This window comes from Haemaphysalis longicornis, unplaced genomic scaffold (assembly GCF_048455015.1).
Source record: "Haemaphysalis longicornis isolate Haplotype H1 unplaced genomic scaffold, Haemaphysalis longicornis Haplotype H1 scaffold_7, whole genome shotgun sequence".
NCBI lineage: Eukaryota > Metazoa > Arthropoda > Arachnida > Ixodida > Ixodidae > Haemaphysalis > Haemaphysalis longicornis.
The window spans coordinates 144505718-144531362 of NW_027526422.1; the positions used below are offsets into that span (position 1 = coordinate 144505718).

The window sequence follows — 25645 nt, forward strand, 5'->3', positions numbered from 1 at the left end:
AGCTCCAGGAGATTCTCAAGATCACGTGTCTCAAAGTAACGGTGCACTGTCGTCATTAGTCAATTTGGCCGTTCCTTCGGTGGCTCACGGTAGCAGAATTTTAAGCAACAAAACTCAAGACCGTGCGTCTAATGAAGATGCTCTTTAATCCTCTTCCTCCACGAGCACATGATGATGGCGATTCTTTCCTTGGCATGCCCTCTTTGCTTTTTTCTGCAACACTGGTGATGATGTTGACAATAGCAGAAAGACAACCGCGAGGAGATGGGAAAGAGGAAACACAACAACATTACAAAATGTTACGCCCACCTCCCCTCGCGGGAACCCTGGTGTGATGCAATACATCTCATGGGGGGTTCCATTGGCGTTTTCCATCGTATTCAAGGTGCTTATAGCAGGGCTTCTCACGCGAAGGTGACGTGGGCGTGATTTTCCATCTTCACCATGCAATTCATATGCAGTACACGTATGCTCAGGTGCGGTCTTTATTGCAGACGAGAATGACTGCCTTGTTGTTCGTCAAGTGCGCAGTTAGGAGCTCGACGATTGCATCAAGCAATCGTCGAGTACTCCGAGAGAGTGCAAGCGTAATGCGGACAACCGTCGACTGAGACCGTCGGAGCGTGGCATGCCGCTTTATATTTACAGCGCCCGAGGGAGAGGAGAGCGCGGAGAGAGAGAGAGTACTGCACATGCGCAGCGCCGCCCACTGGCGCCTAGGAACGGAGTGAGAGCGCACTGCGCAACCCCCAGCTGTTAGGGAGCGAGTGTTCGCTATCGGAGAGAGGAGAGGACGAGAGGCGCAGCTGTGCGGACAACGCCGGACAGACGAGGAAGGACAGAGCGGCGAGCATAAGATCCTCATCATCATCATCATCATCATTACCAGCCTATCTACGCTCATTGCAGGGCAAAGGCCTCTCCCATTATTCTCCAACTGTGGCAACTGTGACCAATTTACCCCCCGCAAACTTCTTGGTCTCGTCTGCCCATCTAGCTTTCTGCCGGCACCTGCAACGCTTGCCTTCTCTAGGGATCTACTTTGTTACCCTTAATGACCAACGGTTATCTTGCCTTCGCATTGCATGCCCTGCCCAGGTCCATTTCTTCTTCTTAATCTCTACTAATATGTCCTTAACACGCGTTTGTTCCCTGACCCACTCCGCTATCTTCTTATCCCTTAATGTTACACCTATCGATTTCCGCTCCATTGCCCGCTGAGTCGTTCTCAATTTACGTTGAACCCTCTTAGTGAGCCTCCAAGTTTCTGCCCCGTAGGTGAGTAATGGTAAGATGCAGCTGTCATACACTTTCTTCTTTAGCGACAATGGTAGGCTGCTATTGATTATCTCAGAATGTCTGCCGTATGTACTCCACCCCATTCCGATCCTTCTAATTGTCTCTGCTCATGGTTGGGATATAGGGTCACAACTTGGCGTAAGTAGATATATTGGCTTACCACTGCCACTGCCTCGCCCGCTATCGCAAACTGATGTGCTATCCCGAGGTTATCGATCATTACTTTGGTTTTCTGCATATTAATTTTCAATCCCACGGTTCTACACTGTTCGTCCAGCGCAGAAAGCATGCTTTGCAATTCGTCCCCCGAGTTGCCTTAGCAAGGCAACGTCATCAGCAAATCTGGGGTTACTGAGGTGTTCTCCATTAACCCTTAATCCCACCTGTTGCCAATCCAACGTTCTGAATACTTCTTGTAAACATGCTGTGAATAACATTGGAGAGATTGTGTCTCCTTGTCTGATGCCCTTCCTTATAGGAATTTTACTGCTCTCCTTATGGAGGATGATGGTAGCTGTGGACCAATTGTAGACATTCTCCAGTATTTTTACGTAATGCTCATCTACCCCCTGGTTCCGTAATGCCTGAATGACTGCTAGGGTTTGGATCGAGTCAAATGCTTTTTCATAATCTATGGATGCTATATATAGGGGTTCAGTATACTCCGCGCACTCTAACGCCTGATCGATCGAGTGAATAAGGTTCATTGTTGAATAACCTTTACAGAACCCTGCTTGTTCTTTAGGTTGACTGAAATCTAAGGTTGCAGAAATTCTGTTAGCGATTACCTTGGTAAGTACCTTGTAGACGACTGACAGTAGGCTGATCGGCCTATAATTTCTCAAGTCCTTCATGTCACCTTTCTTATGGATTAGGATGATGTTAGCGTTCTTCCAAGATTCCGGTACACTTGCGGTCATTAAAAATTGCGTATACAGGCTTACCAGGTTTTCAAGTACAATTTCTCCACCATCCTTCAAGAGGTCTGCTGTTATCTGATCCTCAGCAGGTGCTTTGCCCCCTTTCATTTCTTTAAAGGCCTTCCTTACTTCTTCGGTCGTTACTGGTGGGATGTCTATCTCCTCTGAGCTACTTTCTCGTTCGGCATTATCCTGGATGTCCCGGCTACTGTACATATACTTATAGAGCTCCTCGGCCACTGTACTATTTTATCCCTATTTGTGATGGAATTGCCTTGCTTATTTTTAAGTGCATACATCTGATTTTTCCACACGCCAAGACGCCGCTTAACTGCTTTCAGGCTACCTCCGTTCTTTACGGCGTATTCGATCCTCCCCATAATATACATCCGTATTTCAGCTGTCTTAGGCCTATAGATTAACTTCGAAAGCTCCGCTAGTTCTATTCTGTCAGCGGGGGTGGAGATTGTGATGGTTTGCCGTTTCCTAATTAGATATTTCGTTTCCTGTGAAGGTTTACCAGTATCCTGTCTAGCCATCGTGCCCCCGACTTCTACTGCACACTCCTTGATAATACGTGTAAGGTTGTCGCTTGCTTCCTGTGTCGTAATCTCGTATTCCTCGTTAAGACATAAATATCGTTTCTGCAGCGCGATCCTGAATTCTTCTACTTTACGTCTTACTGAAACCTCATTCATCAGCTACATTCGTACTAGCTTGTTATGGTCTCTCGTCAAATCTAGCCTAATTCTAGATCTAACCCTACGGTAGTCACGGCACCTTACCCTTCCGAGCACTTCCACATCCTTCACGACGCCAGGGTTATTGCATAATGTGAGGTCTATTTCATTTTTATTGTCCCCATTCGGGCTCCTCCACGTCCACTTCCGACTCTCACATTTACAGAAGAAGGTATTCATTATGCGTAGGTTATTCCGTTCTGCAAACTCAAGTAGTAGGTTCCCCCTGTTATTTCTACTGCCCAGACCATGGTTTCCAACTGCCTTGGCCCCAGCCTGATTCTTCACTACTTTAGCATTGAAGTCCTCCATAACTACAGTATACGGTGTTTTTACTTTAGCCATTGCCGATTCCACATCTTCATAGAAGTATTCTAGTGCCTGGTCGTCTAGGCTGGATGTGGGCGCGTAGCCCTGTACCACCTTGAGCTTGTACCTCTTACGGAGCCTAAATACAAGACCTGCTGCCCTTTTATTAATGCTATAGTATTCTTCTATGTTGCCAGGTATGCTTTTATGAACTAGAAATCCCACGCCAAGTTCTCTTCTGTCCTTTAGACCACGGTACCATAGGACGTGTCCATTTTTCAGCACCGTAAGCGCTTCGCCTGTCCTCCTAACCCCACTAATCCCTATTACATCCCATTTGATGGCCTCTAGTTCCTCGAAAAACACCTCCAGACTCGCTTCGCTAGATAAGGTTGACACGTTAAACGTTGCCAGGTTCAGATTCCATTGGTGGCCTGTCCGGATCCAGGGATTCTTAGCACCCTCTGCTGCGTCGCAGGTCTGACCGCCGCCGTGGTCTGTTGCTTCGCAGCCACTGGAGACTGAGCGCCGTGGGTTAATTGGCGTATTCATGGGAGGTTGTGGCCGTTACTACACCAGGGTGGCCAATCCTTCTCTGGTGAGGGAGTGCGTTACCGGCAATGGTAGCCGGGGTCAGGCCGCACCCCAAGCCCCTTTGTGCAATTCCATCAATACGCGTTTTTTTTAATCCGGCGGGAATTGTCCGGCACCGAGATTCGGACCACTGTCCTTCTGCACGCGAGGCGGATGCTCTACCTCTACGCCACTGCTGCACAGCTGCACAGCTTAAGATGCGTTGCATCTAAAACTGTAGATCCATTTGTGGGTCTTTAGGAGTCAAGTGGCATCTCGTCCCTCTCGCTCACTTACTTGAAGCTCGACTTCAGTGCAATTTCGCAACAGAAATGCGCAATGCGATGTTTCTCGATCATGCCCTTGGACACCGGTCTGCTTTATTGCTCTCGTAGTCTCAGTGGGCCTGCTTCCTTACTCTGGCCCCTGCACCGCCAGCCTGTAGCTCTTTGGGCTGCTTACCCGTTTCAGCTTTGCGCAGCCATCACTTCCATTCCTTTCCTTTTGCCGGTGCATTGACCGCAACCTCGAATTTCAAACGCACGCAAGTGGGCGCTGGAGGTGCGAGACCTGCTGGGGCAGTGGCAGCTGGCAATGAATGCTTTTAGAGGTCTACACTATTTGCCTCCAGGCAGCGGGGCCCACATTACGAAAGGTTTCCGTGCGATTTCTGAACCAATATTTTCGCTGCTCTTTCACCGCTCCCTCAGGTTACAGACAGACATGACGATGAAGAGCGCACTGTGAATCCCGAGCCGAAATGCCGCATTTACGGCTGATTTAATACAAGTGCGGCTGGTCCGTACGATGTCAAGGAAGGTGCATGCAGAAACTACGCCCATCTCCCCTCGCGGGAACCTTGGTGTTATGCAACTCATCTCATGGGGAGTTCTATTGGCGTTTTCCATCGTATTGATTACGCTTATAGCAGGGATTCTCACACGAAGGGGAGGTGGGGGTAATTTTCCATGTTCACCATGCAATGCACATACAGTACACGTATGCTCAGGTAAGGACTTTATTGCAGACGAGAATGAGTGCCTTGTGGTCCGTAATGTGCACAGTCAGGGGCTCGACGATTGCATTAAGCAATCGTCGAGTACTGGGAGAGTGTGCAAGGATAACGCGGACGACCGTCAACTGAAACCGTGGTAGCGCGGCATGCCTGAAGGAGAGGAGAGCGCGGAGAGAGAGTACTGCACATGCGCAACGCCGCCCACCGGCGCCTAGCAACGGAGTGAGAGCAAGCTGCGCCAACCTGCAGCTGTTTGGGAGAGAGTGTTCGCTATCGGAGAGAGGAGAGGAGGAGAGTGGCAGCTGTGCGGACAACGCCGGACAGACGCGTGAAGGACAGAGGAGCGAGCATTAGATGCGTTGCATCTAAAAGTTGCGACGCTGCTGCCCCAATTTTTCTGATGTACCACAACTGACCTACGGTTACACTGTTGGCTGCCTGCAGGGCTCGCCTCACAATCTAGAACGTCATTTACCTCTTCGAGTTCGTCTAACTACCCTCCTTCTGCTATGACATCATTTTAAGCTGGGACTTTTTATCTAGCCATCGGGCTGTTATCGTCTGCGAGCGTGAACAAGTAGAACTCGATGGTGTGTTTGACGCGCCTTGCAACGACCTACAGTCCGCTGCCCCTGCAAAGCCCCTCGAAACTCAAGACATGAGCAGCCCTCACCGCTGGGACGCTGTAGTACTGCTCTGCGGCACTTCGGTTCCAACCGTACTTTTTTAATGCCGCCTACTTTATTTCTTCACCGAAAGTCGCTTTCTCTGCCCTTCCCCATACTTATCGTTCATGCTACGACGAGCGCCATTATGGTTACTACCAAGTCCTTGCAGCCCTTTTGTCTCCTACACCGTGAGGTCCTTTATTGTGACGAACGTCTCGGGCAATATCTTGTCACCGACGTACCTGGCGACTTTCACCCATGCGTTCCAGTGGCTGTACTGTGTCCTGCCGGGTCCGCCCCACTCCCGTTGCCTCCTGACATTAGCGCTTGAATCGATAGTGTCCTGAGACCAGACCAACGACTGAGGCTCCTCGCACAGCTATATTGGTTTAGCTTTCCTTTGGATGCAGCGCTGGACTTTACGTCTGAAGTTGCTCACTCCATTGATACCGGCTTGCACGAACCTTGGCGCCAACGACCGTACCATGTGTCGCCTAATGAGCGTTGCAATTTTGATAAGCAAGAAACTCACATGCCTAAGCGTAGCTTAATCCGCTCTGCAACAGTCTCTGGCCGTCTGCCGTTGTGCTTGTAACAAAAAAGGACGGCTCCTTTCGTTTCGCGCAGATCATCGCCGTCTTTACAGCATAACGCAGAAAGACGTTTACCCTCTAGAACACATCAACGATGCCCTTGACAGATTACAAGGCACCGATTTTTTTTTCTTGGCTTGATCTGCAGTCTGGAGATTGGCTGGTACCCATTGGAGATGCCGATCGTGTGAAATCGGCTTTTATCACTTGTAACAGCCTGTAGGTATTTATTGTTGTGCCCTTTGGCCTGTGCAATACTTCTGCTAGGTTCGAAAGAAGGATAAACATCATCTTGCGTAGCCTGAAATGGAAAACCTGTCTCTGTTTTCTCAATAAAATCGTCCTGTTCTTTCCTGTCTTCGACAGTTATTTGATGCGCCTGGAGCAGGTTTTTACCTGTCTTGCCAATGGTAGCATGCTACTCGACATAAAGAAATGCCATTTTGGTACTCGAAAGTTCACCATACTGAGCCACATTGTGTCTAAGAGAATTCTTCTCGACACCACTATGCTTCACGCGGTGGCCTAGTTTCCCAAAATGACCACAATTATAGCCATTAGGAGCTTTATTGGGCTCTTTTCATATTTTCACCGATTCATCCGGGCCTTTGCCGCCAATATTGGATATTTGAGGACACAACTTTGCCCAGTAAGAGCGTTCAATCGCATCGGAATGAACTTTTGCGGTTACCTGCTGCCCACGACTGCTGGCAGCAGCTGGGGTATTGTGGACTTGGATCATCTTACGTGCTATTCAGAAACCGCTGCGCTAGTAACTTCAACTGCACGTCATGCCGCATCTTTCGTGTTACGTGCCTCAAACATCCCAATGGTGCTCCTCGAGTACTGCTCAGTGACCGAGGTCACGTGTTGCTGCCAGAAGTCATCAAAGCCTTCCTCAGCGAATGCCGCATTGCTCACCCAAATACGATGTATTACCACCCGCAGAATAATTGGATCACAGAACAATATAAAAGCATTTTGAGTGATATACTTTCTACACACGTGGTGTCGGATCATTGTGACTGGGACGTGATACTCTCGGTTGTCACGTCGTCTACAACACGGCCATGCAGCCGACGACGGGATTCTTTCCTTTCTTTCTGCTCTACGGGCAGGAGCCGCCATGCACAGTCCAGACAATATTACCCTATCGCCGAAATCCGACTCAGTTCGCACCAATTTCAGTAATAGCCGACCATGCCAAAGAGTGCCGTCAGCTCGCCCGCTCACCTACACCTGAACACCAACAGGACCAGAAGCACTATCTCGACGATTAAATCGCGGCTGCCACCTTTACGCCCGATTCACATCTCTGGCTTTGCGTGCCATGCCCTACACCCGGAACCTCGCCAAAGTTTGTTGCAATGTATAATGGCCCCTATAGAGTCGTCGAGCAAACTTTGCCCATTAATTCCTTCATCGAACAAGTTACGTACGCAACCGACCGTCAACAACATGTACGCGAGCTAGTTTATACCACCCGGTGAAAGAGTAATACGACCTTGTAACCTTATAAGATTGAGTCTCCAGGATGGCTCCTTTGCCCTTGGGGCGGAATGTTGTAGCGTTGATTACAAACGCGACGGGAATATTGGCACAGTTTGAGTACAAGTGCCCATTGCGGATACACGGTGTAAGGCGTCACCTTGTTAGAAGAATGAATTCCGTACAGAAAGGGATCAAGTTGAGACGATACTTTAGGTGGTAAAGGTGTTGTGAAGGTAAAAAAGTAGACAATTAAAAGGTTGGAAACACATTAAATACAAGATCCCCGCCCCCCCCCCCCAAGTGGCTTTCAGTTCTTAAGCTACAATACTGTCCTCACACTCTATCTGTTGGTCCCTATACCTTCTTAAAGGCATTTTCCTTCCGAACTTTTTTGTTGTTGCATTGCACCGGATCGTTGCGGCCGTCGGATGTCAGTTGTCGCTGAGGTGGCTTCTTGAGCGCAGCGCCGTGAGGATACTGACAGGGCCAGTGCTACGAAGCCGCTGGTGCGTGTGTACCCGTGGAAGCCGCTGCTGAGGCCGGCGGAATGGAGCCACCGTTGCCCGGGAGCATGCGTGTCGACTGCTTGAGGAGGCCAATGGGGCAGTGCCGCTGGTGCCTTGCGGGTTCCCAGACCTCGGGTTCTGCCTCCTCCTGTCGTCTCGAACCATGAACTCTCCTCCAACCTGCTCTACGTATTCCTTCTCCTTCATCTTCTTTTCTCATCCAACTACTAGAAATTTCTCGCTACTTAGTCTCTTCTTCGTCGTCTCACCTGTCTTCGCACCCTAGTTCCTGACAGCACGCATAATACACTCCCTACGACGACAAGGGAGAACAGCGCTTGTTGCGCGAGTCGATTGAGTGCTCGTTTGTCAGAGCTTGCTTGGTACGACGACCCTCGGCTCTCAGCAACACTAACTGCTGGCAACCGATCCAAGAAACACCGATTCAGAATTGATTCATTCAGCCCTACCACAGGAAATAACCTGGCACAATTACCGAAATGATCGCCCTGCACAGTAGCATGGCGAAGGGTGCGAGCGGGCAGGAAGGATGCGCGAGGCTCACCTTGAGGAGATGCTGGAGACAGAGCTGTGCGAGTCGTTCAAGTTGGTCGGCTGGTCATCCATGTCCACACCACTGCACACAAAAACACAGAGAAACCAATTACCCCACGAAACACAGTCTCAACGCAGCAGCTGCTGTTGCTGCACAACTGCCTTCATTGACACTTGCAATCCAAGTCAATCCGGCCATCTCTAGTCAAATGATGTCTATGCACTACTATCACATCAGCCTTGCATGCTAATCCTTCCCGTTGATGACTTCTTGATATCAGCGCCAAAACCTATCCCTGGCCTCGCTGTAAAAATCTGAATTTAGTAAGCAAGAGGCTCGGTGAGGATAAATCACTTTCGTTCATTGCGTACATCAATTACGTTCATTTAAATTACGTGCCCATGTTTGAAAGACTACCCCATTCCGTATCTCGCGCGAGCAAAGAATCTCCGAGCTCAGAGGTTGTGAACAGTTTCTGGCATGACCAGAAGAGCGATTCATCTTTGAGATGTAGTTTCAGCTGCCTAGCAGTTTCTGCTGCCCAGTAAGACAATTAACCTTTCCGCCATGGTCTCCAGGCATTGTGAACACATTCACAAACCTATATTGTCAGCCTTGTGCAGCAAGAAACAGGCCTTAGTGATACGGTTCTTTCAACCTAACCTGCTCGTAGAAGCTCACTAAGTTTTTTGCAGCTAATGATCCAGTACAATTTCTTCTTGCCGTTGTCACAGTTGAGAGCTTAAGGTTACATTCCAGCACTTGCTCTTGCAGCAATTAAGCTTCTATTGTTCCACGTTTTCAGATACGAGGATTTAGAATGTGCGCCGATCGAATCACACACAAAAAAAACGATCACGCCATACCATGCAATGCATGCTTCGCAATGCAAAGTATAACAATTATTGCAGTGTTTCGAACCGAAATCAATAATCGATTCTAGTGGTTTTATTTCCGTCGAGTTCAGGTTTGATTGGGTGAGTTAAATTTTTAGCTCAGTGCGAAAAACCAATTTCGTTGTTTAAAGCCACCACATAAACTAAATAAAATTTGGCAGCATTCAAAAACCACCTTTTCTAAATAAAAGTTGCCCAACTTTAAAATCAACCGTAAACAATGTCAGTCCCGATATTAGGCAAACCAGATGACGTAGAGACAATTTACCAGCTGCTCCCAAGCACAACCCTTTGTTGTGCAAGGGACTACTTAAAGCAACCCCCAAGGGGAATGCTGTCTGTTAAATGTTTTTTCTCTTGCTTCCTTCCTTTTTTAAAATCTGAATCCTCCGTCTGGAATCACCCTTAACGTTAATCCCTAGAGAAGGCTGTGTACTCCACAGTCTTCCACGTACATTAGCAGGAGTCACGTTTATATACGAGTTAAGTCTATAGAGAAGGCCTGCGTAATTCAGAGTCATGTTACTACGCTAGCAGTTAACGGGTTTATACACTAGTGGTGTACTTTGTTCAGCATAAGGGAAATCCTACAGTGGTCATGTCAATTGTGCCTGTGAATTCGATTTTTTGCCTACCTGGGATAACTTGTTAGCAGCTGATTGATTGTAGGATCTAACGCGCCTCAATGCAGGCCATGAACCGCGCTTAGTCGAGGCACCAGATTAATTTTGACCACCTGGGGATCTTTAACGTGCCCCAAAATCTCGTACACATGGGCGTTTTTGCTTTTCGCCTCCATCAGAAAAGCGACCGCCGCGGCCAGAAATCGAACCCGTGTCCTCGTTCTCAACAGCACAACGCCTTAACCACTAAGCCACCACGGTGGGTAACTTGTTAACAGTACCCCTCGAGGTTGTGACCCAACATGCTCTCAAAAGTGAGTTAGACCTAATGCTAAGTCGCTGTATATTCCTCTGATCACTAGAACGCATTTTGAGATACCTGCTATTACAAGTGTTTTTGTCACCATGAATACATCCGCTTCTTTTCCGCCTTACAATCGGCATTGTTCCATCCGCTAAGTTGGGGAGTGTTATAGCAGCTTATGCGATTGCAAATCGGAAAGGTCATTGAAAGTATGAATAACGAGATAGAATTATTTTGTGAAGATGCTTATTAACCTCCCCCTCTGTCTTCGCAACAAGCAGCACAGTAGCACGTTAGACTAGTCAGTGAATGGGTATCTTCCAAAACGAAGCAGTAGTGAAAAAGACGAGATACCACAACAAGCAGAAAGTATTTGCTCTGGGCAAATAGAACGGGCCTGCCCTTCCAAGACAACACGCAGTATCTGCAAGATATGAAAATAGTTTCTTGCAGAAGGATGAAGTGAAGTGCATACCCTACGCTAACAGTGTTGTTTAGTATAGCTATTATCCTTATTGCGATACGTTACAAAAGAAGGAACTTCGCCTCTCCACGAGTCTTGAAACACGGTCGTGTATATCAGGCACCACAGCACTCGCTGCCTTCGCGGTGATGTCACGTTTCGTTGTGAAGGGTCAGTGAATGAAACGAACGCCAACAGCAACATCTAACGTTTTGTGTTTTTCTTCTTGGATGGCCGAAAGCAGTTAAAACCGAGCAGAAATTATTTATGTGGGAACTCGGCGCGGAAAACTTTAAACCGTGCTGTAGGCCCAGCCTTTCCTGCTTTCCCGTAGAAACCCACTTCCCGAAAAATTGTTGTTAGATATCCCGAAGCTATTCAGAACAGTGCTATATGCACAACGCATATTTAAAGTCGGTAAAACAATTAAACTTCCATGGAATATTTAGCGTGCGTCGAAACCTCCACACATGTAATTTTTTTTCCTCTACACCAGAAAAAACAGAGCCCGCATCCTTGGGGTCCGCAGCCACAGGCTCCGCCAACGCGTCGTTCTTGAACATCACATTTGTCAAGTACTTCAACTTTTCAGGTGCACAATCTTTTTTTCTAAGTATGAATTCCAAACGTATGCCCATTTTCCTGTGGGCCTTCACCGTTTTAATGTGTATCAATCTTGAGGCCCGATTGCCCTTACACAGTCGCTGTGTGGGAAGCGCAAGATCAATGTTTCATATCACATGCAGACGGCCGAGAGTGCGAAACGTGGTTGACTAGCCTTGCGTTATGCTCGCGGCACCAGCGGTAGCATACCATTGCAACGTTGATGCGCGTACCTCTCCTCATGTTGTAACGACGAAGAGAGAGGTGAGTGTTTTGACTTATTCGAAAAGAAAAGTGCGTTACAAATTACGAAACTGATGTTGCGAAAGATAAAAGCAAAAAATCGCGTTGCCCGGCGTTATGGACAGCGGATGTTGGAACCATTTTTTCGTGAACCGGTAACCGTTATATTTTGGTTTAGTTGCGGCTCGGGTACAGCGTCCTCAAGAAATAAGAATTCGGGTTGGGGTTCAGTTCCCGCAAAAACACTACTTCTGTTTCGGATTTTGGTTCGGTTCAGTTCCGTTTCGACACCCTGAATTATGGAGTAGCTGAAGTCTGTAAGAAAAGGTTACAACTGAAGAGGCTCCCCGTTTTTCCAGCAATATCAGCACATCATTTCAATAGAATATGGCGGAAAAAAGCCTTCGGAATAGCCAACGACTGCAATATCAAATGCGCTTGAAAGAGCTGTGTAGCGTGGCCCCCTCCCTCCCCGAGGGAAGGCAGCGGACGCACCTCTTGTACTTGGGCAGGTTCGGAAGACTGCGGTTGTTGTAGGACTGCGGAGTCACCCTCTGCACAGACACAAAGAGGCAAACTTCAGGACCTCTCCCAATGAGATCACGAACCCATTCAGCAGAGCAGCTGGCACATTTCAACACTGCAAAAGTGAACGGTACCGCCCCTCGCAGTTTCTCGCAACTTCAGAGTAACCGCCAAGTTTCACCCTTTTCCTATCAAACAATATTACAGGGACAGCATATTGAAGGAGGAAGAAATTTGTTTTTTTGTCGTTCCCCACCAAAAGGGTGTAAAAACGTTTTGTGTGTACACACTAGATTAAGCTCGCGCTCTTTAGTAGGTTATACGTTGCTAGTTAGTAAATTCATGTAGCTAAGGCTAGTTTTATACACAAGGATATTCCTACTGTAGGTATGGTGCTTAGTTCGTATTTGAATTAGCAAATCTTACTTTTGAAACATTTCGTACCTCCGGCTACTAAGTACCCAAAAGGGTGCTGTGACAAGAACCTGGTTAGTGTTCCGTCAGTAAGTTTTACCACCCTTTTTTATAACCGTTGAGCACATAAAATATAAAAAGGCGCCCATCAGTTCGCGTGTTCTTTTTACACTCGCGTGATTACCACAACGACGCCCGGCTTTATAGATAGCGATCTGCCCCTATCAGCCGGCTACAATGGGAGCCACAGTGCCGAAAAAAGAAGTGGCGAAGAGCGGAAATGCCGAGCGGAACGCCTTCCGCTCCCCGCTAGCAGGCGACGCTCGCTTTCCTAGCGCAACTCGCCACCGCAGCGCCGCGGTGGCGAGAGTCGCGGCCGGCCGCCTTCTCTCCACGGCCGCGGCGGGGAGATACGGAACTGAAACTAAAGCGTGGCAAACTGTTCGCATGGCGACGCAGTGAAACATCCCCCTCGCGAGGGGCACGATCAAATGCAGAACATTTCCGGGGGCGCACGACGGTAAGTAGTTTGGGTTACGTTAATGTTGTTGCACTTGTGGCAACTGCTGACGAGACAGCGCTCGTCAGCAGTAATTTGAATGAGTCAAGGATATAAGGCGCGTTCGTAGCCTCACATTCTGTGTCGGCTTCGTGGCGCAGTAGGTAGAGCACCATGTAACTTGCGTTCCGCCCGCAGGGTCGAGGGATCGAAACCAAGCGCCGGATAGTATTTTTTTAGACAGTGTAGAGGGAGGGGTGCGGACTACGTCTACGGACGTCACCGCTGTTGACATCGTGAGTTACTGAAATGCTCTGCATTTAAAAGTGCCCGGTCGTGATTGAGCGCTCCGTCCGGTAGCGCCAAATGTAATCCCCATATAGCCAGCGTCGGTCAGCTCTTACCGCGATCTGAGGCGGCTGGAATAAAATGTACCCGCCGTACGAATCTATACCGACTGCACACATCACTACGCGTCGCTGCGGTCAAACCCCACGGCGGAACGACCCACCATCAATGAGACAGACAGAGAAAGAGGGAAACACTTTGTTGGGCATCCTGTGGTCTAAGGGTATGTAGCATGGTGTAAGAATATTTAGGTGTTGACACTGCGCGTGGCGGCGCGGCCAGATCTTGTTCGCCGTTCCACTGTTTTCGAGCTTGATTAGTAAATGACAGTTTTGGTTTTCAGTTCCGACTACTCGAAGGTGCTTCGCTAAATACATCTATGTAATAAATGTTCATTTTAAGCTGTCAGCCATTAGTCACGTCAAGTAAGAAGTTTCACATTCGCAGAACTCGCTTTGAAGGCTACGTGAGAAAGACGTCGGCAAACGGGTGCAAACAGCGCTGAATCCCTGCTTCTCGCTAACACTTTCGAGCATGATAAGTAAACGACGGTTTGGTTTTCAGTTCGGTCTACTCGAAGGTCGTTCGGTGAAAGCATCATTGTAATAATTTTTTTATTTTGAGCTTTCGGCCATTGGTCTCTTCAACTCAGAAGTTTCACGTTGGCACAATTCGCTTTGCAACCTACCTGAGAAAGACGTCGGCAAACGTGTGCTAACGGCGTTTAATCCCTGCTTCTCCCTGATACTTTTTGAGATTGATTAGAAAATGACGGTTTGGTTTTCCGTTCCGGCTACTCGAAGGGCCTTCGCTAAACGCGTCTATGTAATAAATGTCAATTTTAGGCTTTTGGCCATTGCACTCCTCAAGTTAGAAGTTTCACATTCACACAACACGCTTCACAGGCTACGTGAGAAAGATGTCAGCAAACGTGTGCTAACCGCGTTGAATCCCTGCTTTCCGCAGATACTTTTTGAGATTGATTAGTAAATCATGGTTTGGTTTTCAGCTCCGGCTACTCAAAGGTCTTTCGCAAAATCATCTATGTAATAAATGTTCATTTGAACCTTTCGGCCATTGGTCTCGTCAAGTCAGAAATTTCACGTTCACAAAACTCACTTTACAGTCTACGTGAAAACGACGTCTGCAAATGTGTGCTAACGGCGTAGAATCCCTGCTTCTCGCAGATACTTTTTGAGATTGATTAGTAAACCACGGTTTCGTTTTCAGTTCCAGCTACTCGAAGGTCCTTCGCAAAATCATCTATGTAATAAATGTTCATTTGAACCTTTCGGCCATTGGTCTCGTCAAGTCAGAAGTTTCACGTTCGCAAAACTCGCTTTACAGTCTACGTGAGAACGACGTCGGCCAACGTGTGGTAATGGCGTAGAATCCCTGCTCCCGCAGATACGTTTTGAGATTGATTAGAAAATGACGGTTTCATTTTCAGTTCTGGCTACTCGAAGGTCCTTCGCAAAATGCATCTATGTATTAAATGTCAATTTTAAGCTTTTGGCATTGGTCTCCTCAAGTTAGAAGTTTCACGTTCATACAACTCGCTTTACAGTCTGCGTGAGGACGACGTCGGCAAACGTGTGCTAACGGCGTAGAATCCCTGCTTCTCGCAGATACTTTTTGAGATTGATTAGTAAACCACGGTTTCGTTTTCAGTTCCGGCTACTCGAAGGTCCTTCGCAAAATCATATATGCAATAAATGTTCATTTGAACCTTTCGGCCATTGGTGTCGTCAAGTCAGAAGTTTCACGTTCGCAAAACTCGCTTTACAGTCTACGTGAGAACGACGTCGGCAAACGTGCGCTAATGGCTTAGAATCCATGCTTCTCGCAGATACTTTTTGAGATTGATTAGAAAATGACGGTTTGGTTTTCAGTTCCCGCTACTCGAAGGGCATTAGCTAAATGCATCTATGTAATAAATGTCCATTTTAAGCTTTCGGTCATTGGTCACGTCAAGTCAGAAGTTTCAAGTTCGCAGAACTCGCTTTACAGGCTACGTGAGAAAGATGTCGGCAAACGTGTGCTAACCGCGTTGAATCCCTGCTTTCCGCGGATACTTTTTGAGATTGATTAGTAAATCACGGCTTGGTTTTCGGCTCTGGCTACTCAAACGTCCTTCGCAAAATCATCTATGTAATAAATCTTCATTTGAACCTTTCGCTCATTGGTATAGTCAAGTCAGAAGTTTCAAGTTAGCAGAAGTCGCTTTACAGTCTACATAAGAAAGACGTCGGCAAACGTGTGCTAACGGCGTAGAATCCCTGCTTTTTGGAGATACTTTTTGAGATTGATAAGAAAATGACGGTTTGGTTTTCACTTCCGGCTACTCGAAGGGCCTTCACTAAATGCAACTATGTAATAAATGTCCATTTTAAGCTTTCGGCCATTGGTCACGTCAAGTCAGAAGTTTCAAGTTCGCACAGGTTGCTTTTTAGTCTAGGTGAGAACGACGTCGGCAAACGTGTGCTAACGGCGTAGAATCCCTGCTTCTCGCAGATAGTTTTTGAGATTGATCAGAGAACGACGATTTCGTTTTCAGTTCAGGCTACTCGAAGTGCCTTCGTTAAATGCATCTATGTAATAACTGTCCATTTTAAGCTTTCGGCCATTGGTGTCGTCCAGCTAGAAGTTTCACGTACACACAACTCGCTTTACAGGACACGTGAGAAAGATGTCGGCAAACGTGTGCTAACGGCGTAGAATCCCTGCTTCTCGCAGATACTATTTGAGATTGAATAGTGAATCACGGTTTGGTTTTCAGCTCCGGCTACTCGAAGGGCCTTCGCTAAATCATCTATGTAATAAATGTCCATTTTAAGCTTTCGGCCATTGGTCCCGTCAAGTCAGAAGTTTCAAGTTCGCACTAGTCGCTTTACAGTCTACGTGAGAAAGACGTCGGCAAACGTGTGCTAACGGCGTAGAATCCCTGCTTTTCGGAGATACTTTTTGAGATTGATACGAAAATGACGGTTTGGTTTTCAGTTCCGGCTACTCGAAGGGCCTTCGCTAAATGCAACTATGTAAGAAATGTCCATTTTAAGCTTTCGGCCATTGGTCCCGTCAAGTCAGAAGTTTCAAGTTCGCACAAGTTGCTTTTTAGTCTACGTGAGAAATACGTCGGCAAACGTGTGCTAACGGCGTAGAATCCCTGCTTCTCGCAGATACTTTTTGAGATTGATTAGAAAATGACGGTTTCGTTTTCAGTTCCGGCAACTCGAAGGGCCTTCGCTAAATGCAACTATGTAATAAATGTTCATTTTAAGCTTTCGGCCATTGGTCACGTCAAGTCAGAAGTTTCAAGTTCGCACAAGTTGCTTTTTAGTCTACGTGAGAACGACGTCGGCAAACGTGTGCTAACGGCGTAGAATCCCTGCTTCTCGCAGATACTTTTTGAGATTGATTAGAGAACGATGATTTCGTTTTCAGTTCAGGCTACTCGAAGGGCCTTCGCTAAATGCATTTATGTAATAACTGTCCATTTTATACTTTCGGCCATTGCTCTCGTCAAGTTAGAAGTTTCACGTTCACACAACTCGCTTTACAGGCTACGTGAGAAAGATGTCGGCAAACGTGTGCTAACCACGCTGAATCCCTGTTTTCCGCAGATACTTTTTGAGATTGATTAGTAAACGACGGTTTGGTTTTCAGCTCCGCCGAGTCGAAGGTCCCTCGCTAAATGCATCTATGTAATAAATTTTCATTTTAAGCTTTCGGCGATTGGTCTCTTCAAGTCAGATTTTTCACTTTCGGACAAGTCGATTCACAGGCTATGTGAGAAAGACGTCAACAAGGCTGTGCAAACGGCGCTTAATCCCTGCTTCACGCTAGTACTTTTTGTGCTTGATTAGTAAATGACGGTTGGGTTTTCAGCTCCAACTACTCGAAGGTCGTTCGTTAATGCATCTATGTATTAAATTTTAATTTTAAGCTTTCGGCCATTGGTCTCGTCATGTCAGAAGTTTCACGTTGGCCACACTCGCTTTACAGGCTACCTGAGAAAAACGTCGGCAAACGTATGTAAACGGCTCTGTATCGCTGCTCATCTCTAATACTTTTTGAGCTTGATTAGTAAGTGACGGTTTGGTGTTCGGTTCCGACTATTAGAAGGTCCTTCGCCTAATGCATCTATGTAATAAATTTTAAATTTAACCTTTCGGCCATTTGTTTCGTAAGGTCAGAAGTTCCACTATCGCACGACTTGCTTTACAGGCTACGTGAGAAAGACGTCGGCAAGCGTGTGCAAACGGCGCTGAATTCCTGCTTCACGCTAACACTTTTCGAGCTTGATTAGTAAATGACCGTTTGGTTTTCAGTTCTGACGTCTTGAATGTCCTTCGCTAAGTGCATCTTTGTAATAAATTTTTATATTATCCTTTCGGCCATTGGTTTTGTCATGTCCGAAGTATCACATTCACACAAATCGATTTATAGTCTCCTTGAGAAAGACGTCAGCAAAAGTGTGCAAGCGGTGCTGAATCCCTGCTTCTCGCTAGTACTTCATGAGCTTGATTAGTAAATCACGGTTTGGTTTTCAGTTCCGACTACTCGAAGCTCCTTCGCTAAAAGCATCTATGTAAAAATTTTTTAGGCTTTCGTTCATTGGTCTCGTCAAGTCACAAGACTCAAGTTCGCACAACTCGCTTTACAGGCGACGTGAGAAAGACGTCGGCAAACGTGTTCAAACGGTGCTGAATCCCTGCGTCTCGCTAACACTTTTTGAGCTTGATTAGTAAAGACTGTTTGGTTTTCAGTTCCGACTACTCGAAGTTCTTTCGCTAAATGTATCTTTAATTAATTTTCATTTTAAGCTTTCGGTTTCGTTTTCAGATCCGGCTACTCGAAGGTCCTTCGCTAAATGCATCTATGTAATAAATGTTCATTTTAAGCTTTCGGCGATTGGTCTCGTCAAGGTAGAAGTTTCACATTCACACAACTCGCTTTAAAGGGTACGTGAGAAAGATGTTGGCAAACGTCTGCTAACGGCGTTGAATCCCGGCTTCTCGCTGATACTTTTTGAGATTGATTAGTAAATCACGGTTTGGTTTTCAGTTACGGCTACTCGAAGGTCCTTTGCTGAATGCATCTATGTAACAAATGTCCATTTTAAGCTTTTGGCCATTGGTCTCGTAATTTAAGAAATTTCACGTTCGCACAACTCACTATACAGGCTACCTGAGAATGACGTCGGCTAACGTGTGCAAACGGCGCTGAATCCCTGTTTCTCGACTTGAGCTTGATTAGTAAATGACGGATTGGTTTTTAGCTCTGACGACTCGAAGGTACTTCGCTAAAAGCATTTATTTAAAAAAATGTTTTAAGCTTTCGGCCATTGCTCTCGTCAAGTCACAAGATTCACGTTTGCACAACTCGCTTTACAGGCGACGTGAGAAAGACGTCGGCAAACGTGTGCCAACGGCGCTGAATTCCTGCTTCTCGATAATACTTTTTGAGATGGATTAGTAAATGACGGTTTGGTTTTCAGTTCCAACTACTCGAAGTTCCTTCGCTAAAAGCATTTATTTAAAAAAATGTTTTAAGCTTTCGGCCATTGCTCTCGTCAAGTCACAAGATTCACGTTTGCACAACTCGCTTTACAGGCGACGTGAGAAAGACGTCGGCAAACGTGTGCCAACGGCGCTGAATTCCTGCTTCTCGATAATACTTTTTGAGATGGATTAGTAAATGACGGTTTGGTTTTCAGTTCCAACTACTCGAAGTTCCTTCGCTAAAAGCATTTATTTAAAAAAATGTTTTAAGCTTTCGGCCATTGCTCTCGTCAAGTCACAAGATTCACGTTTGCACAACTCGCTTTACAGGCGACGTGAGAAAGACGTCGGCAAACGTGTGCCAACGGCGCTGAATTCCTGCTTCTCGATAATACTTTTTGAGATGGATTAGTAAATGACGGTTTGGTTTTCAGTTCCAACTACTCGAAGTTCCTTCGCTAAAAGCATTTATTTAAAAAAATGTTTTAAACTTTCGGCCATTGCTCTCGTCAAGTCACAAGATTCACGTTTGCACAACTCGCTTTACAGGCGACGTGAGAAAGACGTCGGCAAACGTGTGCCAACGGCGCTGAATTCCTGCTTCTCGATAATACTTTTTGAGATGGATTAGTAAATGACGGTTTGGTTTTCAGTTCCAACTACTCGAAGTTCCTTCGCTAAAAGCATTTATTTAAAAAAATGTTTTAAGCTTTCGGCCATTGCTCTCGTCAAGTCACAAGATTCACGTTTGCACAACTCGCTTTACAGGCGACGTGAGAAAGACGTCGGCAAACGTGTGCCAACGGCGCTGAATTCCTGCTTCTCGATAATACTTTTTGAGATGGATTAGTAAATGACGGTTTGGTTTTCAGTTCCAACTACTCGAAGTTCCTTCGCTAAAAGCATTTATTTAAAAAAATGTTTTAAGCTTTCGGCCATTGCTCTCGTCAAGTCACAAGATTCACGTTTGCACAACTCGCTTTACAGGCGACGTGAGAAAGACGTCGGCAAACGTGTGCCAACGGCGCTGAATTCCTGCTTCTCGATAATACTTTTTGAGATGGATTAGTAAATGACGGTTTGGTTTTCAGTTCCAACTACTCGAAGTTCCTTCGCTAAAAGCATTTATTTAAAAAAATGTTTTAAGCTTTCGGCCATTGCTCTCGTCAAGTCACAAGATTCACGTCTGCACAACTCGCTTTACAGGCGACGTGAGAAAGACGTCGGCAAACGTGTGCCAACGGCGCTGAATTCCTGCTTCTCGATAATACTTTTTGAGATGGATTAGTAAATGATGGTTTGGTTTTCAGTTCCAACTACTCGAAGTTCCTTCGCTAAAAGCATTTATTTAAAAAAATGTTTTAAGCTTTCGGCCATTGCTCTCGTCAAGTCACAAGATTCACGTTTGCACAACTCGCTTTACAGGCGACGTGAGAAAGACGTCGGTAAACGTGTGCCAACAGCGCTGAATTCCTGCTTCTCGATAATACTTTTTGAGATGGATTAGTAAATGACGGTTTGGTTTTCAGTTCCAACTACTCGAAGTTCCTTCGCTAAAAGCATTTATTTAAAAAAATGTTTTAAGCTTTCGGCCATTGCTCTCGTCAAGTCACAAGATTCACGTTCGCACAACTCGCTTTACAGGCGACGTGAGAAAGACGTCGGCAAACGTGTGCAAACGGTGGTGAATCCCTGCTTCTCGCTAACACTTTTTGAGCTTGATTAGTAAAGACTGTTTGGTTTTGAGTTCCGACTGCTCGAAGGTCGTTCGCTAAATTCATCTTTGTAATAAATTTTCATCTTAAGCTTTCTGTTTGGTTTTCAGATCCGGCTACTCGAAGGTCCTTCGCTAAAGGCATCTATGTAATAAATGTTCATTTTAAGCTTTGGGCCATTGAACACGTCAAGTCAGGAGTTTCACGTTCGCGAAACTCGCTTTACAGGGTATGTGAGAAAGACGTCGGCAAACGGGTCCAAACGGCGCTGAATCCCTGCTTCTCGCTGATACTTTTTGACCTTGATTAGAATATGACTGTTTAGTTTTCACTTCCGGCTACTCGAAGTTTCTTCGCTACGTGCATCTATTTATCAAATTTTTTTAGGCTTTTGGCCATTGGTGTCGTCAGGTATAAATTTTCCGTTCGCACAACTCGCTTCACACGCTTCGTGAGAAAGATGTCGGCAAATGTGTGCAAACCGAACTCAATCGCTGCTTCTCGCTAACACTTTTGAGTTTGATTACTAAATGACAGTTATGTTTTCAATTCCGACGTCTCGAACGTCCTGCGCTAAATGCATCTATGTAATAAATTTTTATATTAAGCTTTCGGCAATTGGTTTCGTCAAATTCGAAGTATCACCTCACACAACTCGCTTTATAGGATACTTGAGAAAGAGGCCGGCAAACGTGTGCAAACTGTGCTAAATCCCTGCTTCTCGATAACACTTTTTGAGCTTGATTAGTAAAGACGGTTTGGTTTTCAGTTCCGAGTACTAGAAGTTGTTTCGCTAAATGCATCTTTGTAATAAATTTTCATTTTAAGCTTTCAGTTTGGTTTTCAGATCCGGCTACTCGAAGGTCCTTCGCTAAATGCATCTATGTAATAAATTTTTATAATAAGCTTTCGGCAATTGGTTTCGTCAAGTCCAAAGTATCACCTTCACACAACTCACTTTATAGGATACTTAAGAAAGACGTCGGCAAACGGGAGCAAACGGCACTTAATCACTGCTTCTCGCTAATACATTTAGCTTGATTAGTAACTGACGGTTTGGTTTTCAGTTCCAACTACTCGAATGTTCTTCACTAAATGCATCTATGTAATATATTTATATTTTAAGCTTTCGGCCATTGGTCACTTGAAATAAGAAATTTCATGTAACTCTCTTTACAGGCTACGTGAGAAAGACGTCGGCAAACGTGTGCCAACGGCGCTTAATTCCTGCTTCTCGCTAATATATTTGAGCTTGATTAGTAAATGACGGTTTGGTTTTCAGTTCCAACTACTCAAAGGTCCTTCGTAAATGCATCTATGTAATAAATTTTTATTTTAAGCTTTCGGCCATTGGTCTCGTAAAGGAAGAAGATTCATGTTCGCACAACTCGCTTTACAGGCTTCCAGAGAAAGACGTCGGTAAGCGTGTGCAAACAGCGCTGAACTCCTGCTTCACGCTAATACTTTTTGAGCTTGAATAGTAAATGACGGTTTGGTTTTGAGTTCCGACTACTCGAATGATCTTCGTTAAATGCATCTATGTCATAAATGGTCATTTTAAGCTTTTGGCAATTGGTCTCGTCAAGTCCGGAGTATCACGTTCACACAACTCGTTTTATAGGCTACTTGAGAAAGACGTCGGAAAAAGTGTGCAAGCGGTGCTGAATCTCTGCTTCTCGCTAATACTTCATGAGCTTGATTAGTAAATCACGGTTTGGTTTTCAGTTCCGACAACTCGAAGTTCCTTTGCTAAAAGCATCTATTTAAAAAAAATTTCAGCTTTCGGCCATTGGTCTCGTCAAGTCACAAGATTTACGTTCGAACAACTCCCTTTGCAGGCAACGTGAGAAAGACGTCGCCAAACGTGTGCTAACGGCGTAGAATCCCTGCTTTTAGGAGATACTTTTTGAGATTGATAAGAAAATGACGGTTTGGTTTTCACTTCCGGCTACTCGAAGGGCCTTCACTAAATGCAACTATGCAATAAATGTCCATTTTAAGCTTTCGGCCATTGGTCACGTCAAGTCAGAATTTTCAAGTTCGCACAAGTTGCTTTTTAGTCTAGGTGAGAACGACGTCGTTAAACGTGTGCTAACGGCGTAGAATCCCTGCTTCTCGCAGATAGTTTTTGAGATTGATCAGAGAACGACGATTTCGTTTTCAGTTCAGGCTACTCGAAGTGCCTTCGTTAAATGCATCTATGTAATAACTGTCCATTTTAAGCTTTCGGCCATTGGTGTCGTTAAGCTAGAAGTTTCACGTACACACAACTCGCTTTACAGGCTACGTGAGAAAGATGTCGGCAAACGTGTGCTAACCGCGTTGAATCCCTGCTTTCCGCAGATACTATTTGAGATTGAATAGTAAATCACGGTTTGGTTTTCAGCTCCGGCTACTCGAAGGGCCTTCGCTAAATCATCTATGTAATAAATGTCCATTTTAAGCTTTCGGCCATTGCTCCCGTCAAGTCACAAGATTCACGTTCGCACAACTCGCTTTACACGCGAAGTGAGAAAGACGTCGGCAAACGTGTGCAAACGGTGCTGAATCCCTTCTTCTCGCTAACACTTTTCGAGCTTGATTAGTAAAGACGGTTTGGTTTTCAGTTCCGACTACTAGAAGTCCTTTCGCGAAATGCATCTTTGTAATCAATTTTCATTTTAAGCTTTCGGTTTGGTTTTCAGATCCCGCTACTCGAAGATCCTTCGCTTAATGCCTCTATGTCATAAATGTTCATTTTAAGCTTTCGGCAATTGGTCGCGTCAAGTAAGAAGTTTCACGTTCGCACAACTCCCTTTACAGGTTACGTGAGAAAGATGTCGGCAAAGGGGTGCAAACGGCGCGGAATCCCTGCTTCTCGCTAATTCTTTTTGAGCTTAATTAGAAAATGACGGTTAGGTTTTCAGTTCCGTCTACTCGATGTTTCTTCGCTATATGCATCTATTTATGAAATTTTTATTTTAAGCTTTTGACCATTGTTCTCATAAGGTATGAATTTTCACGTTTGCACAACTCGCTTAACAGGCTACGTGAGAAAGACGTGGGTAAACGTGTGCAAACCGCGCTGAATCCCTGCTTCTCACTAATACTTTTGAGCTTGATTAGTAAATCCGTTCCTGATTTGTATCCAGGTGAGAAAAAATTTTGGAAAATGTTTTCGCAGTGATGATGTATTTCTTATTTTGCTGCCGTGCCCCCGGCCTCTATGCGACTTGGTTGGCAATTTTTGTGCATCTATGCGGTCCTCGTTGATTCTTGTTGGAGATGTCGAGTCTAAACCGGGACCTACTCTCATAGAGCTCGTCACTCATCTGAAGCTAATCGCGAAAGACATACAAGAAATAAAATGTGGCCGAACAGAAACAAACGAAAAACCCAATGCGATTGATAATAGGTTAGAGAAAATTGCCAGCCTTGAGACTAAAGTGACTGACTGTGTCAACAGAGTAGTTGAACTTGAATGTACTATGAAAATTATGGCCGAAAAGCTGGATGACCTCGAAAATAGAAGCCGCCGTTCTAATTTGATCGTTTATGGTGTCCAGGAGCAAGAAAATGATTCGACTGAAGTACTTGAAACAGCTGTAGTTAAGAAAATTTTCGGGGATATTTTTGTTGTGATGATATCGGGAGTTGAACTTATTCATTTTTCTTGGTAGGCCAAATCATGGGGATGACCGAAAGTGTAGGCCTGTCATACTAAAGCTTGCAGACTACCGAGACAAAGATAACATCATGAAAAACTGCCCAAAACTCAAAGCCTCCGAAATTTCCGTCGGTGAGGATTTTTCCCAGCCTATTCGAGAAATTATAAGGAAACTGTGGGCTCACACGAAGGAAAATCGAGACAGACAGGAAAAAGTTTATCTAGTGTATGATAAGGTTAAAATTGACGGAAGATTTTTTTCTTGGGATGAAAGCAGCAACAAAATGGTAGAAGTACCAAAAAAAGGTCAAGGAGACGGCAAAGAAAAAAAATATTCCTAGCGAACCACGTATCACGAGAAGCAGAAGTCAGCAACATTAATCAATGTAAATGCTCGCAGTCTCATCAACAAATTTGTCCAACTGGAAGCAGTCCTCCTGGCACATGCACCTGATATCGTTAGCATCACAGAAACGTGGCTGCATTCCGGTATATCTGATCACGAAGTTGTGCCCCCAGGATATGCGATACTGTGTAAGGACAGGGAATCACGTGGTGGGGGCGTTGCGCTGCTTTTTAAGGAAGGGATTCATTTTTCTACCATGCCCGACATAAAAGATACTGAGGCGCTGTGGTGCGACGTGCATCTTCACGATAGGATCCCTAAAATGGGCGTGTTTTACAGGCCTCCGAATGCGCAAAGTGTGCATCTTGAGTCATTATTCTATTACATGCAATCGCATGTGCGCGGGGGCTCGATTGTACTGGCCGGTGATTTCAACCTTCCTGAGATTGACGGGAGTTCCATTGCCCCTGAAACAAAAGCTCAAAGCATCCTGCTGGACATCATGCTTGGTTTTATTCTTGAGCAGCTTGTCTCCACCCCTACTCGTGTACAGGGAACGTCATCTTCAATGTTAGACCTTGTCTTTGTTAGTAACAGTCTTTCTTTAAATGAGTCGCGAGTAGATATTCTTGAAGGATTATCCGACCACGAAATGGTCTTATGCACATTGCCATTCACTAATCCACCTACATCCCGTGGTCAATCAAAGCAAATACCCGCCTTTAACAAAGCCAACGATGCGGCTATTATGACATACCTTGCCCACGAGTACTCTGAATTCCATGATTTTTGTAGTGATGATTGTTCTAATATTGAAGCGGTTTGGTTGAAATTCAAGTTTCATGC

At 45.6% G+C, this 25645-nt stretch overlaps 1 protein-coding gene across 3 annotated transcripts in view; it reads right to left on the minus strand.

The window, feature by feature from the left end:
• Positions 1 to 25645, minus strand: part of LOC144147096 (uncharacterized) — a 393394-nt gene that overhangs the window by 181198 nt on the left and 186551 nt on the right. For all 3 annotated transcript variants that reach the window (XM_077679154.1, XM_077679153.1, XM_077679155.1), the window contains 2 exons: positions 12298 to 12356; positions 8680 to 8751 (listed from right to left, as the gene is read on the minus strand). In XM_077679154.1, coding sequence (XP_077535280.1) covers positions 8680 to 8751; positions 12298 to 12356 — 131 coding nt within the window. The remainder of the gene's footprint in view (positions 1 to 8679; positions 8752 to 12297; positions 12357 to 25645) is intronic.